This window comes from Pan troglodytes, chromosome 5 (assembly GCF_028858775.2).
Source record: "Pan troglodytes isolate AG18354 chromosome 5, NHGRI_mPanTro3-v2.0_pri, whole genome shotgun sequence".
NCBI classification, from domain to species: Eukaryota; Metazoa; Chordata; class Mammalia; order Primates; family Hominidae; genus Pan; species Pan troglodytes.
Window position 1 is genome coordinate 171,836,377 of NC_072403.2, and position 16,165 is coordinate 171,852,541.

Here is a 16,165-nt window from a genome sequence, read left to right on the forward strand (position 1 = left end):
AAGAAACAAGAATTCCATTCCAGTGCTAGAGGAGAAGAAATCGTTCTGTTGGACTTGCTGTGAGATGTTATGTTGATCCCCCATGTGATCTTCTGAGGGATTTTTCAAGGATATCTCTCGGGCAACCTTGACTGTGCCAGTCATACTGGGCACTGACTTCAGATGTGTGCCTTGGTTAGGCTGTGTCTGCACTGCTGTGCCTGACCCTGCTCCCCTAGGCCGGGACCTCTGCCTTTTTACTTTGGCTGTCTGTGCCAGCCCCAGTCTCCAAAACCTCGTATTCCTGTAGAGCTGGGGTCAGGAGTGACCACAGCGAGAGCAACAGCATTGTGGGTAGACGGACCGGGGGCCTTGGGGCTGGTACCCTCACCTGGAGCCAAGTGCTGTCAGCTAGGTGTGGGTTTGAACAAGGTATGGAAGCTCTTTGCCTTTATCAGGAAAGGGGGAGATTAAATGAACATCTGAAATGCGATGAGTGATGATCTCTTCCAGATAATTCTGTTATGTTGGAGGAATTTTTGTCTCTTTGTATTTTTCCTGCTGGTTTTCATATAAAAATGTAGCTTTTTGTAAGGGAAAAACAAGTTGAATTTTTAACCTTCTTTCATTTTCAAGAGTTGGAGAAAGGCCTTTCCTTATCTCAAAATGATATTAGGTTCTGTTTCTGATGCAAGAGGCAATGTGTTTACCAAAGTCCTTGTCTTTTCCTGATTATCCCAGATAGAGACTTTATCACCCCTGAAAGCTGAATAAAGAAGACGGTCCTGATAGCAATGCTTGGTATTGGCTAGATACCAATAGCTTTTCCTCCATACATCCTAGTGAAGCAGGAGGGGATTGAATATATGCCTGGATCCTATGGAAGGTTGTGGGCTATTCTTCCAATTGTTTGGCTTCCTATTGCATAAGAGCTTCAGAGAAGAAATCGTCTTCTTTTGGTCCATTTTCTTTGTAGATTGCAACATGAAAACCAGAGGGTTCAGAAACTGCTCTCATGTTAACATAGTCTTGCGGTTCTGATGTGTTTTTCTCTGACATGTTCACTTTCATGCGCCCATTTTCAGCTCTCCGGATAAAGACCAAATCAAGGTGGTGATTGACCAAGTGACGCGGTGGCTGGAGCTGGCCAAGGAAGGCGACTGGATGACTCTTCCTGGGATCACTGGTAGGCAGGGGCTGTTCCTCCCAACGCAGGAGCATTGGGACAGGTCACTGTCACCTGCCAGGAGTTGGGGGAAACACACCCTTTCTTGGGATCCTGGTCCCAAGTGCCTCATGACTGAGTCTGATGCCAGCATTTGTTTGGCAGTTACAGAGTCTTTGTGGTTAAAGTTCTGACCTGCATTCACACGTTGAAGGCTTTTGACATACTTTGGGTTTCAAGGCTGAGAAGGTCAAGTTCCATTCCTGAGCCATTCCTTTTATCTCAGTCCTGGGTGCCCTGTATTATCTTGACTTTTGTTAATCACTAAGCTTTTCCCCCACCATGTGGTGTGGAGCCACAGTGAACACGCCGTAGCTTAGCAGCTCTCAGAGGCTGGTCTATGGATCCTAGAGTCTCTGGGACCCTTTCCAATGGGTATGTGAGGTCAAAATGGTTTTCCAAGTATCCCTCAGCTGTACTTGCTGTTGTCATTGTGCCATTTGCATTGGTGCCCAAGCGATGTCGGACAAAGCTGCTGGCATCTCAGCACACATTAAGGCAGGAGCATCATACCGTGTTCTTCATTACCACTTACTCTCAGTTAAAAATGGAAAGGCCAATCTTACTAGCAGCCTCCTTGATGAAAAAGTAATATTCTTGGTTGTATTAAATCTCAATCTTTTGATTACTCATCTTTTAAATATATGTCAATATAGGTATGTAAAAAATAAGTATGCATAAAACATTCCTTAGGTGTGTGCCAAAATACAGTGTCAAGGAAAAGTGCTTGTGCAGTCTTTTGAGAGCTGAATTAGCTGCCTTTTTTTTTTTTTTTTTTTTTTTGAAGATATAGTTTTGCTCTTGTTGCCCGGGCTGGAGTGCAATGGCACGATCTCAGCTCACTGCAATCTCCGCCTCCTGGGTTCAAGTGATTGTCCTGCCTCAGCCTCCTGAGTAGCTGGGATTACAGGTGCCCGCCACCATGCCCGGCTAATTTTTGCATTTTTAGTAGAGATGGGGTTTAACCATGTTGGCCGGGTTAGTCTCAAACTCTTGACCTCAGGTGATCCTCCCACCTTGGCCTCCCAAAGTGGTGGGATAACAGGCATGAGCCACCGCACCCGGCCCCATGAAATATCATTTTTACTGGAAAGAACTGATTGGTTGCTTAGACTTGAAGGTTTCACAATCATTTTCTCAATGAAAAGAGCTTGTTGGCCGGGTACAGTGACTCATGCTTGTAATTCCAGCATTTTGGGAGGCCAAGGCAATGAGCTAAGATGATGCCACTGCACTCCAGCCTGAGCAACACAATGAGACTCTGTTTCAAAGGAAAAAAAAAAGCCTGTCACTTCAAGGAAGATAACTTGCAGTATTTCCTAGTGATAAAATTACAGCTTTCAATCAACTGGAATTTTGAAGAATTTACATGTGCCACCGTAAGCTTGACAGCTTCCCAGTACCACAACCTTTCTGATGAGATCAGTGATCATATTTTCCAATGTCTTCTGTTGGTATTGTGTAATAAAATGTGCAAACATTTGGGAGACCTACATAACCCTGCCAACCAGCATTTTCCAGATTACTAGCACATAATGTTACTATTGTGCGCTATCTTATCTCATAGATAAGAGATCTATTCTAGGTGTGAGATAGGCCAGTGGATTGTAATGTAGCAGTACAATAAAACTCATTAATGATGGTTTCAGATTCCACAGTGCAATTAATCTTTAAGAAACTACGACTTGTTGAGTTTGGTACAGTTTTAAAGAATATCCAAAGTCATTTGATAAGGCTAGTAATTCTGTTCCCTTTTCCACCTACATATCTGCTTGAGGCTGGATTTTTTTTTTCTTTTTTTTTTGAGAAGGAGTCTTACTCTGTTGCCCAAGCTGGAGTGCAGTGGCACCATCTTGGCTCACTACAACCTCCGCCTCCCAGGTTCAAGGGATTCTCCTGCCTCAGCCTCCTGAGTAGCTGGGATTACAGGCATCTGCCACCATGCCTGGCTAATTTCTGTATTTTTAGTAGAGTCAGGGTTTCACCGTGTTGGCCAGGTTGGTCTCGAACTCCTGACCTCAGGTGATCCGCCCTCCTCAGCCTCCAAAAGTGCTGGGATTACAGGCATGAGCCACCGCGCCCAGCCGTGAGGCTGGATTTTCTTATGTTTCAGTGATCACAACATATCAACAGATTGGATGCAAATGCCGATACAACATTCCAGCCAAATGTTAGAGATTTGCAAAAATGTAGAACAGTGTCACTCTTCTCGCTAAGTTTTTGTTTTAGAAAATAGTTATTTTTTATAAGTGTTATTTTTGTTCATGTATAATGGGTTTTTGTTACTTAAAAAACTTCTTTAAATGTAAGAGTTTTAATTTCTAACATGTTTAATATCAATAGCTGTAACTCACATAAACACAAGCTCTATGGCATCCCCAACTTAAAAGTGGCCCTGAGATTAAAAAAAAAAAAAAAAAAAACTCTTAGAATGCTGCCCCAGATCCCATCATGACAGGCCAGGCCCTGCCACATGGCTCATGGGCTTGGGCACCCTTCAAGCTGCCTTTCCACTTGACCTTTCCATCTCAGCTTCTCCTCCGGGGCTTCTCTTGTGGGGAACATGCCACACGGTTCCAGGTGCTGTGTGCCCCTGTGTTTCCCTGCTGCAGGCTTCCAGGCCTTTGAGGTCCAACTGGTGCTGAGGCAGGCTCTCCCCAACATCTGGACGGTGCTGAAAGATGAGGGGGTGAGTTCTCACTGAGAACGGGGCATCAGTGGCTCCATTGTTTCTCTCTCATAATTGGCCAAATCTGGCCTCTGAAAAGCTTTTATCTTGCATGCTGCTAGTTTTTCCCCCTTTCCTTTTGTTTAGAGATGCAGAGCCATTTCTTTAGGCCTCATTCCTAGTAACCCAGGATTCAGGGAATTTGTCCCTGCTTTTCAGGTGGTAGTGAAGAAAGTGAGTAAACAACATCGTTGGTATCTTCAGAACACCTCTTGTGACCGAGAGAGCTGTTGGAAGGAAAATATTCTTCTCTCAGCAAGGGGTTTTTCTGTCTTTTTCCAAATGCTGGTGAAAGCCCAGAAGGTAGGAAAACATGTCTCTTTTCTTGGCCTAAAGGCAGTCTTTAGTATTTCTGGTCATAGATACTAAAGGCTCCTTCAACAACAAGATAAAATTCTTTGAGATAAGTGATTCCTTCTCATGAATTTTTTCATGTTTTACTTTCAGATAGCGTCTCACCTGTCACCCAGGCAGGAAGGAGTGCAGTGGCATGAACACGGTTCACTGCAGCCTTGACCTCCCAGGCTTAAGTGAAACTCATACCTCAGCTTCCTGAGTAGCTGGGACTACAGGCACATGCCACCATACCTGGCTAATTTTTTTTTTTTTTTTTGGTAGAGACGGGATCTCGCAGTGTTGCCCAGGGTGGTCTCGAACTCCTGGGATCAAGTAATCTGCCTGCCTTGGCCTCCTAAAATGGTGGGATTATAGGCATGAGCCACTGCACCTGGCCTTCCCTCTCATTTATAACTAGCTTCCTGGATCTAACCTTGCTTTCACCAAATCATGATAGGTTAATTTGGGGCAAGAGTATCCATAAGAAACAGTACGACTTCTCTGCTCCTTTCCGTAACACAGGAATTTCAGTACTAACTGACCTAAGACTCTCTGGGGAAACTGCAAGTGCCTGCTTCACAGTATAGGTTTCCAGTGCAGACCCTGCCTTACGTGCCTCCTACTTGTGAATTGTTTTCTTTTTTCTTTTTGCTGGCGTTTAAGCGGTTGAACTACCTTTCACGGAGGCAAAGGAAGGTTAGAATGGAACTGTCAAGTGATGAGAATTGCAGTGGGTTCTAACGCTATATCTTTTGCAAGAAACTGTTAGTCTGTAGTGTCTGGATTACATTTTTTTATTTTCTCTCACCTGTTGATTTACTCCAAGTAGCCCTTAGTGGGACATAATATGATGATGGACCTGCTGCACCTCCATGAGAAGTTCTTCAGACCCCTCCCAGGTAGGGGCAAACCTGTCATTTCTCTTCCTTCACGCTAGTTTGCCATCTGGCAGAGGGATTGGTACACAATCATACCCCTGAGGCAGCTCCTAAAATGCCCATTCCTCCCCAGTGTCTGCAGGTTTCTGGAGAGTTCGGGCAGAGGCCTGTACTCTGATCTGTTACTGTCTCCCCAGAGTGGAAAACCAGGAGACTTTGTCAAGGGGGAAAAAATTTAAATTTGAATTGATACCCCTCTCCCCATTACTGAAGCTGTTCAGAGTTATTGTATGAAACTTGGCAAAATCAGAAATGCATGAAGTCAGAAGTCACCTTTAATCAGCTAGTATCCTGAATTTTTATATATTTGATTACACTATTTGATTTTTGTTTGGCTTTTTTTCCACTTACCCAAAGCATTATTTTATGTTGTTAAAAACCTAATAAATGCTGCTTCAGTGTCATGTGACACTGTCTTCTGGCTGTCCCCTACTGTTTCATGGTTGATTCCATTATTGGACATTCAGTGGTGCAGCCTAGTGGGTAAAGTGGGGCCTCGAGCCTTGGTGATCTCATCCATCCCACACTCACTACGTGCGTAGTCTCCAGCGAGTTGACATTACCTTAATTGTAAGATTGGGATAATAGTGCCAATATCAGAGTTGTGAGATTAAATGAATTAACAAACGTACAAAGAACACTAGTCTAGATTACAAGGGGTAAGAAAGTTTTAGGAGCCATTTCCCCCAGAAACAATGAAACACCTGAGTTTGGGCATATTGAGAGAGTTGGAGAATTAGCAGTGAAATTAATAATACGCATTCACCAAAAAACTAAGTACAACAAAATAAGCGCTGGGAGAACAAAAGCTGTGCAAGAAAGGAGAAGTCATTGTAGCCACCACAGAGCCTTTTGTGAATGACGCGCGTGGGGCGATACGGGCATGTGTGTGGAGGTGGAATGAGAGGGGTCATCACCCTCTCAGCCGGTGGGAGGTCGGGAGTGAGGTGTCTAACACCACACCATGCATGTGCGAGAGAGATGGGAATAAATACCAAAAGGAAAAGAACTGCGAGTGGTTGCCTTTGGGGAGTAGGAAATGGGAGAGTAGCGGGAAGAGATCACAGGGTTTTGTTTTTAGTGTGTGTGTTTTGCAATAAACCTCTTTAGGTGCAGGTATAACTGATAACTTTACCAACTGAGTTCTTGCATAAATTTTCTTTTATCAGGACACTTTACTAGTTATAATTTTTGATTTTTTTTCTTGGATTTTTCTCTGAGCAATTATTTACAAATGATATCATGTCTGCCTTTCTGATAATACTTCTATTTTTAAGTCTTATCCCATCGGCTAGAGCTTCGAAAACTACATTAACTAAGGTTGGCAATAGAATGCATCCTGAATTTAATAGAAAACCGTTCGGCCTTTACTATTAAAAGTGGTGATGGCAGCTTGATCTGAGTTTAGAAATCCTTAGTGGCTAGGATTAATGGTGTTTTCAATTCCTGTTTTGTTTCAGTTTGCTTTATTAATCAGTGCCAGTGGCAAGCTAGGTTCAAGAATGTTCCTTCCCATTTTTGCCAACAAACAAATTCACTCTTGACTACCTGGGTTTTTCCCCTCAGAAAGCTACAATCAGTTTAAGCAGAATATCCACAGCCTGTTTCCTGTTCTCATTGATACCAAGAGCGTAACAAAGGATATCTGGAAGGTAATGAATAGAACTGCTTTGGGTTAAGAACTGCTTTTTCCATACCAGTAACACTTAGCTTTCTCTTGTGGGGTTTTTTTTCTTGTGTTTTTTTTGTTTTTTTTGTTTTGTTTTGTTTGAGAGGGAGTCTTGCTCTCAAAGCCAGGCTGGAGTGCAATGGTGCGATCTCAGCTCACTGCAACCTTTGACTCCCTTGTTCAAGCGATTCTCCTGCCTCAGCCTCCTGAGTAGCTGGGATTACAGGTGCGCACCACCATGCCCTGCTAATTTTTTTGTATTTTTAGTAAAGACGGGGTTTCACCATGTTAGCCAGGATCGTCTTGATCTCCTGACCTCATGATCCACCCGCCTCGGCCTCCCAAAGTGCTGGGATTACAGGGGTGAGCCACTGCGCCCGGCCTGCCACTTGTGTTTTTTAAAGTTGTTCCTTGAATGCTTTTCTCTCTTCAAACCAGTATCAGTTTCCTTTTGTATTTTGGCACCTGTGCATCATTGTATTAGCTTATATATGACTTATTCCCTTTCTCTCACTCCAGTTTCCACATTTTGACTTATTTGTATAGAGTTTTTGTGCTTATTTAGATCAGACAACAGAACAACTTATTTTAGAACTTGATGCATGCCTTAGGAATATTTGCAACATGTGTACAGAGCACTGGGGGGAGGGGGTTCCCTCCTGAAGAATCTTGAGAAAACCTCTTCTTCATTGAGCCCTCCAGTCATGGGTTCTCAGTCCTGACAACATGTTGGAATCAGGTGGAAAGTTGGAAATGCTGATAGCCAGGCTGCACTGGCAGCTTTTTGTCTGACCTAGAGTGGGGCCAGGTGGTATTTCTAAAGCTCCCCGGGTGATTCTGTTGTGGAGTCGAGGCTGTGTACTATGCGTAGAGAAAAGCGACCCGACTGGTTTAAATGCTGCTTAGAAACGAAGCTGAGAATAGCCAGGCACAGTGGCTCACACCTGTAATCCCAGCATTTTGGGAGGCTGAGGTAGGTGAATGGCTTGAGCCCAGGAGTTTGAGACTAGTCTGAGCAACATGGGTGAAACTCCATCTCTACAAAAAATACAAAAATTACCTGGGCATGTTGGTGCACACCTCCAGTCCTGGCTACTTGGGAGGCGTAAGTGGGAGGATCACTTAAAGCCCGGGAAGTGGAGATTGCAGTGAGCTGAGATTGCACCCCTGTATTCCAGCCTGGGCAACAGAGGAAGACCCTGTCTCAAGGGGAAAAAAAACAACAACTGAAGAACAGAGAAGGGGGCATCAGATCAATCTTGTGAAGCCTTAGAGTGATCCCTTACAAGTGAATTATCCAGGAAGGGAGCCACACAGATGGGAGTGGGGTGTGTGGTCTGTCTCTGCCCAGAGGCTGTTATTATTTGTAGTTGGCATATTTCCAGCTACTATGAACTTTTAGGGTTTAGTAACCAGGCATTGCCCCAAAGCCCTCTAGGCCTTAGAATGCCTGTATGCTCCATGTATGTCCCTGGCCTTTGTCCTCGTGCCTTGCTTTCCTGTGTTTATGGGTAATCTGTTGAACACATTTTCTAAGGGAGATAGTGTGTGTAGAGTTTTTTTCTAGCCTGGGTTTTTGAGAGTCCTTCTAGGAAACCCAGGAATACTGCGTACCCTGACATCCTAACTAAGGAATAAGGATGGTTGCACCATTTGAAGAGAAAGAGGAGGTTGTAGGAGTGAGCATTTTCCAGGCTGTTTTAATGACCATTTGGTACTGCCTGAAACAGAGAATAAACAAAAGCTTAAATGTTTTCCTCTGGTTTGTTTTCCATCATTGTAGGAGATGAATTTCCCGAGGGTGTCGAATCTTTCGGAAGTCTATGAAGTCCTGAACAGGTGAGGACGGCGATTCCTGACGCTACTGCTGGAGCGGCCTTGGTGGCCTCCCTGTGCCCCGCAGGCCTTCGGGCTCTCTAGGCGCGCCCACCATTCACAGTGATGCCTGCTTGGGGCTTGGTCTCCTCCAGCTCCTCCTGCTTCATGGCCCCCTTCCTCCCATGACCCTCTTGCCTCCGTTTCCAAAGAGAGAGAAGCCAGAGACAGGAAATCTCTCAACCCCTGCCCCTCAAACAGTTGCGTGATTACTGTCCCCTTTTTCATTGTCTCGCCCCCGTCACCAGCAAATGGAGCACCTTCCCTGTGCAAGGCCAGGCAGGAGGAGCTGCCACCTACTCGTCACCTTCACCCCTGCTCAGCAACTCCCCACCCCTACCTGCCCCTTCCCGGGGTGTCTCCACCTCTTTCTGTCTCCCTCTCATTTCCTTCCACATCAACAAGTGTTCTCCCAACTTAACGACAAAGCCTCCTGAACTCTCCACGCTCCTCTTCTCTCAGCCCACGGCAGGCAGGGCCTTGTCTCCTTCACTCTGCTCTCCGCAGGGGCACCCAGAGCCGCCGGTCTGTCCCCAGTCAGCAGGACGAGGCCCGAGAGGCGTTTGGAACAGGGATGGCACCCTGTTCTGGATGTGTGTGTGCGATTTTTTTAAACCCATTCCTTGTGATTCGTGTTCTCTACCTGTCTCCTAAGTTTTCTCTCAAGGGCCCCTCCTCAACCGTGTTCCTGCTCATTCCCAGGCTCCCATGTGGCCTCGTCCAACCCCTGGGCTTCAACTCCCAGCTCCTGTGTACGGCTGCGGTCCAGACCTCAGCATCTAGGACACTGCGTTTACCAGCTGTCTTCTTGATGTTCCCACCCTACATGACCTATGGGCACCTTCAACTTGACCCTCCTCTCTGTCCCTCAAGCACACTCTAGTGCCTGCAAATTCAGAAGTCTTGATGGTACTAGGCATGATACTGAGGACTGTGTGTGCATGAGAGGGCAAAGCGGGGAGAGAGCTTTGTTGTAAATGCACAGGCTCTGATTCCAGGCTTCCTGGGTTTAAATCCCAGCTTTGCCACTCACTGGTTCTGTGAGTGACCTTGAGAGAATTACTTAGTTTAACTGAGGCACAGAGAGATTATCTGTGAGATGAGAAAATAGTGTGTAACTCCAAGGTTGTTGTGAGGATTAAATGAGTTTGTAGATGTGGAAGGACTTAGAACAGCCCCTTGCATGTAGTCCAGGTCTGTTGAACCTTAGCTGCTGTTGACAACTATCCCAATCCTAAAGGACAGCTCATGGCACACCCACGACGACGATGCCTGTTTTACAGATGGGGACATTAGGGGTCAGGAGGCTAAGCACATGAGGTTCCAGAACATCTTATTGAAAACCAGTGAAGCAAAGGTTTCCTTGTCACACGCCATCTCCATTCACCCAGGTCCTGGAGCCAAGACCTAGAAGGGGTCACAGAGCTGAGTTGCTCACATCTATTGAGTCAAGTTTTATGGACTTGACCCTGTAAGTCTCTCAAACCTCTCCTTTCTCTGCATTCTCAGGATTATTGTCTTTTCATTCCAACCAAGGAACTGTGGTAGTAGCCCCTGAGTGGTGTCCCAGCCTTGTGGCCTGCCCTCTTCATACCCCACACCGCCCCTTGAGTGATGATCTAGAATGTGAATTTGAATGGGCTCTTTTTTCTGATCAGTCTTTCTGTGGTTTCTGAAGCCCCTGCCTGTTGTAGGGGCTCCTCCCCACCCTCTTGGCCCTCCCTTCACACAAAGGCTTCAGCCCCACTTCTCAGCTCACCGCTCCTGGGGTCAGACCTCCTCCTTTTCCTCACTGTCTTTGCCTGCTCGAAATGCCTGCCGTCTCCCCATTCCTTGAACTCCATTGGATCATGTGGTTTGGGACTCTCCATGAGTGCTGTCTGCCTCCAGAAGCCTGCAGGGTCCTGGCGTGACTGTCATGCCTCAGGCCTTGCGTTTACAAGAGACAGGCATAATTGTCTCTGTAGTTGTCGCTAGACAGGCCACTAGACAGCTCCGGAGGACAGAGACAGTATCTTGTCTATCTTGGTGCCTGGGCTCAAGTGAAGCATTTGATAAATGCCTGGAGTAACTCCACTGGGGCCTCCTGCACCATTGTTCTTTCCCCTTTCCTGTTGTCCAGTTACTAAGATCTTACCTGTCCATGCTTAGATTTGCACCTTAAAGATATGTCCTCAGTACATTTAAAAAATTTATATTAACTTAAGGGACTGAGGGGGAATACAAGAAGGGATTACTTTCAGCAAATTGTTTTTTATTCTATTTTTCTTTTCCAATAGTGACTTGAATCCCACCAAGAATTCTGGACCAGAGATTGTTCACGCGAGCAGGTGTGAGAAATATGGTACGTTCCCATGAGCCCATAATCCTTGCACAGTCGGCAGAGTGCTGAGGTGCTCAGCTGAGCTTGTCCTTGACCCTGGTTCCCCCACACCCCTCCCCATCCCCCCGCCACACCCCTCCCCTCCCCCCCACCTCCCCCTGCCCCACCCACACCCCTCCCTGCCCCCCCACACCCCTCCCCGCCCCCCACACCCCTCCCCGCCCCCCCAAACCCCTCCCCTCTCCCCCCACACCCCTCCCCTTCCCCCCACCTCTCCCCCTGCCCCACCCCAGACAGCAGGGGAGGGGAGGTTTGTGTGGGGTTTTCCTTCACTCTGCTTACTCCATGTAACTCCTGCCCCAAATGAGCAAGCCCAGAATGCATCCAAGAGCCCTGGGAGTTGTCCGTTTCCTCCTTAATGTGGTCCTTAGTCTATAAGGCAGCTCTGATCTTGGGGCTTTCTCCACCGTGGGGAGGACCAAGGTGAAGTTGGTGTGTGGGCCTGGAGAAGGGTATGCAGGACCATGGGAGGTTGTATGAGCCGCAGCCACTGTGGATGGTGAGCTAGGATGGGGCGTGTTTCTAATGACTACTCAATTCTCTCTCCTCCTGGTGGAAAATGCCTCAGTTGAGACAAAGTGCCCCCACGAAGCCGCGTATGATGCCTTCCTCTGTGGGTCAGGTAAGGATTGCGGTTCCTTTAAAAGGAAACTCACTTTTTTTTTTTTTTTTTTTTTTTTTCCTGAGACAGGGTCTCAGTCTGTTGCCCAGGCTAGAGTACAGTGGTGAGGATCTCGGCTCACTGCAGCCTCTACCTCCTGGGCTCAGGTGATCCTCCCACCTCAGCTTCCCGAGTAGCTGGGACTACAGGTGCATGCCACCATGCCTGGCTGGGAATACAGGTGCATGCCACCACGCCTGGCTAATTTTTGTATTTTTTGTAGAGATGGGGTTTCACCATGCCTGGCTGGGAATACAGGTGCATGCCACCACGCCTGGCTAATTTTTGTATTTTTTGTAGAGATGGGGTTTCACCATGCTGCCCAGGCTGGTCTCAAACTCCTGGGTTCAAGCAATCCACCCGCCTCGGCCTCCCAAGGTGCTGGGATTACAGGCATGAGCCACCACACCCAGCTGGAGACTCACTTTTTGTTGGCAGTATGCCCCTGCCGTCCCTAGATTCTGCATTTATTTCAGATTGGCTTGCACATAATGAGATAAAGCATAAGCATGCACATTTTGATAAGCTCTATTGCATTTCTGTCTTTTTTCCTTCCTAGTTCTTTTGAAAGTGGCACACTTGCTTCTACAGAAGATATACCAGTAAGTGTTCTTTCTTTTCATCCTATTATTCAATTGGTGGTCAGGATTTATTGAGCCCTTGCTGGAAGCCAACACCTCTCCAGTCCCAGGGTTCTACCAAAGGAGGGAGAATGTGAGGTGTCACTGGTATAGAAATCTTGTCCCTGACTGGGCAGCAGCCCACAAATGGCCCTGTGCCACAGGAGTAGCCCTTCCTACCACCCCTGTGCCTGCCTGTATGGGTCCTGGCCCCCTCATCCCCGCAGATGTCAGGAGGCCAAGGCAGTGGGGTTAGGCTTAGGTTCTGACACCTGTCTCAGTCCTTCCCAGCCTGGTGTGTGCTTGATTGTCTCTCACTTGCTTTCTTATAGCCATGTAAGCAACAGTGAGGTATGAGGAGAAAGTGTTCAGGTCAATGAATGACATATCCTTTGTTGGGGGCACATAGGCTAGGGAGAGATTAGTGGAACCCCACATTGGAATCTTCAGTGCATTTCCCCATGGCAACACCATCTTTGATGCCTGCAGCCCTGGGCACGTAGGCACCAGAAACACATTAGCAGCGTGCACGCTACAGCACCGTCCTTGGCATGCACGTTAGTTAAGTAGGACTTAGCCAGCCAGGTGAAGGAGCCCATCAAAATTCTAATGTGTGCTTTGGGATTGATGTAGAAATATCTTTTTGGACTATAATCTATTAACTTGGGTACTGCCTATATTTGTCCATTTTAGCAGTGGATGTTATAAATACAAAAGTTCTGTGACACATGGATGGGAAGCTTATTTCTTAAATGTGCCAGCCTAACCCCCTCTCTTGTGGTTTGACTGTTAAAGGGCCCCCTGGTAAGTACGTGTGTGCTGGACAGTGAAGGAGCTAGCAGTAGTGGGGCACCTCAGTGCCTGGTGTCACACATCTTTTATTTCTTTTAATCCTCATGGCCTAAAAGCCCTCCCTGCCTGTCTGTGTGGCCCGTGGTTTTGCTGGGGCCCTACGCTCAGGTGTGTGTGCTCCCTGGACAGAGGGGGCACTGGCAGTGGGAGGAGGCTGTGGGATGAGGGATGCCCTTTTGGAATCAAAGGTAATGTCTTACCAAGGGGGGACAGCATGGGGCTTTCTCTGAATAATGGCCTCGCGCTGATTCTCTGAGCCTATTGCTGTTTGTCACCAGTGGGACCCTCACCAAACCATCACCAGCAGATGGTGACTGTCTGGAAGCTCTTCTTCTATGTGGCCACGGAGAATGCTTTTAGACTTGCCAGCTGGGGAAGCACCCAACCAGAGCCCCAAGACTTGTGAGGGCAGGAGGGAGGGAGAGCCGTCCGAGGGAGTGTCCTTCTCCTGTTCTGTCACCGGATTCTTGGCTGTGGCCGAGGAAGTGGATGAACTTCCGTGCGCCCGACAGCTTTGGGGTTTTCTGTCCTTGCAGCATCGACCCCGTGCCCAAGTCATCCTTTCCTCAGTACCTTGACGTGCTGGCTCCTTACGTGAACCAAGTGAACCTCATCCGAGCGGGGGTCCCGAAGATCGTGAGTAGATCTCTTTTGGCCCCCTCACCCCATTCAGAGTTCAGAGGCTTTGCTGGGAAGCGGCCAGTGCTCTCTGGGACTCGTGAGAGGGATTTCAGTGGTCGCTGAGATGAGAGCTGGGTTTTTCTTTCCTCTCATGTTTCTCCACCAAAGCCAACATGGACTCATCCTTCCTTCTCTTCCCCTCCCTGCCCCAAGCAGAGCCTTTCCTAGTTTCTTTTGAGATCTTCGGACTGGATAAGAAGTCAGGAAGAACTGTGGAAAATCTCTTGTGTTCTGCATGTTTTCTAGAATTTTTCTGGTCCAGATTATCCCAGTATCCGACCTCCCATCCTCATCCTCAGCGTCAAAAGGTGGCCTGTGGTCAGCGAGCAGCAAGTCTACCATACGTTTCAGAATCTCTGCAAGTTTGATGTCAGGCGACTCACAAGAAGCCAGTTCTTACTCCTGACCAATAAGTTTAAGGAGTAGGTGCCTCTAAGTCCGCGTCCCCCACCCCTCCTGCGTTCATCCCTGTATCTCTCTGACTCCACCCGCCTGATCACAGCAGGCAGCGCCATCCTGCTGCCTGGCTGACCACAGCAAACTTGTTTTGGCAGTGCGCGGAACATCCTGAAGGAGTACCGGGACCACCCGACCCTGTGCATCTCCCTGTACCGCTACTGGAGGCACTCCCCAAACGTCAACTGCCTGCTCCAGTAAGTGACAGGCTGAGGCCACCTGCCTGTCCTGGGGTCCTGGAGTGCCGGGGGTCCCAGCATCCCAGCGTGGTCTGACTCGAGCACAGCTCACTTGCTGGTGTGTGTTGCCAAGGGGGTTGTGTTGACGAGTGTGGTGCCCTGAATGTCCTTCAGTGATGCCGCGTGTCTGTCGAGCACCTGCTGTGCTGGGCACCATCGTAGTTCTAGGGCCTCGTCAGTGAAGCAGAAAATCCCTGCTCTCATGGAGCTCACGTGCTGGGGGAGACAAACAGGATAAACAAATGGACCCTATAATGTGTTGGGTGACAAGTGTTTATTAAAAATGAGAGAAGGGTCAGGAGTGGGTGGCAGGCTGCAGTTCAAAGGAGCTGATGGGGGTCCTCATTAGAGACTTGGAGTGAGCCAGGCGGAGGGGGCAGCAGGACGGAGCCTTCCAGTCAGGAGGCGCCCGGAGAGTCACGGGGAGAGGCCATTGTGAGCAAAACAGCAAGGAGGGGGATGCAGGAGAAGGAACCAGTGCCCCCCAGCTGGGGGCCACCCAGGGAGGACGTGGGCTTCTCTCAGGAGAGAGGGAATCGCGGAAGTTACAGCAAGAAGGTCTATAACCCGACTCAGGTTGTCTTCCGTGTTGGGGTAGACTGTGGAGGCGAGACGCTGTGAGAGCAGTCAGGAAGGAGATGCTTCAGCTGGGTCACAGCTCGGTGCAGCCAGGGGCAGCGGGGTGGAGTCAGCGACAGACCAGAGAAGGATCAAGTGCGAATCCAGGGTTTGAGTCCTGAACAAGCTGGAAAGGCAGAGTTGCTGTCAGTTGAGCTGGGTGAGGTTCTGGCTTGCGGGTTAGGGGCACATCCGTTAGAAAACAGCATTGCTGAGGAAGCACAGTGAGCTCCGAGGCAAACCCTTTTTCTTTCAACCTGCGGTTTGCATCCCAGAGCCAGCCTGACCTCGAGAGGCAGAAGTTCAGTGTTGTCATCGGGAGAGTGACAGAGAGAAAGAACATCTGAGTGCACGGGGCTGGGAAGGAGGAGGGGCAAGCCTGTGTCGGTGCCTCTCGGCCTGCTGGGTGCCCCGGCCACTGACACGTGTCATTGTCTTGCAGAGTCTGTGGCATAGTGACTGCCTGGGCCCTTCTCGCGTTCATCCTTGGAAGATCTGGTCCCTGAGCGCAGCGAGGCCTCCTGCGGCCACCCTCGGGTCCCCATGCTCTCTGGGAGGTGTGCTGGGTGTGTTCGTGTAAATCAGATTCTGTTTGCAGATGGATCTGTTTGGTATTTTCTAGAAATTCTGTTATGTCCTGAACGTGAAATTCTGTCAACACTCTCAATGATAAATCAGTCCTTAGATATCGTACCTGTATGTGTAGTCAGAACTTTTCTTGCTATAAATGCAGGCGGAGCAGTCAGCACCTCGAGATTTAAGCTAATGTCTCAGGAGCAGGTCATTGTGCTAGGAGCTGGACACCAGATGAAGAAAAGGGGACGTTATTTCTGGGGGAAAAACTAATGGCTTATTATTGGCTGTTGTTGACTTAGTTCTGAGAAATGGCCTTCCTAAGTTTAGTA

The 16,165-nt window shown here is 48.1% G+C and overlaps 1 protein-coding gene across 7 annotated transcripts in view; it reads left to right on the top strand.

The window, feature by feature from the left end:
* The window catches only part of PNLDC1 (PARN like ribonuclease domain containing exonuclease 1), a 20,619-nt gene extending 4,666 nt beyond the window's left edge, over window positions 1–15,953 (top strand). For 2 of the 7 annotated variants that reach the window (XM_009452295.5, NM_001279825.1), the window contains 13 exon segments: window positions 1,065–1,165; window positions 3,817–3,893; window positions 4,092–4,235; window positions 5,098–5,167; window positions 6,773–6,858; window positions 8,659–8,714; window positions 11,030–11,094; window positions 11,702–11,755; window positions 12,354–12,396; window positions 13,803–13,902; window positions 14,194–14,369; window positions 14,502–14,600; window positions 15,703–15,953. In XM_009452295.5, the coding sequence (XP_009450570.1) occupies window positions 1,065–1,165; window positions 3,817–3,893; window positions 4,092–4,235; window positions 5,098–5,167; window positions 6,773–6,858; window positions 8,659–8,714; window positions 11,030–11,094; window positions 11,702–11,755; window positions 12,354–12,396; window positions 13,803–13,902; window positions 14,194–14,369; window positions 14,502–14,600; window positions 15,703–15,766 (1,135 nt within the window). In that variant the 3' untranslated portion in view covers window positions 15,767–15,953. 7 annotated transcript variants of the gene reach the window in all.
* Window positions 15,954–16,165: the final 212 nt, after the last annotated feature.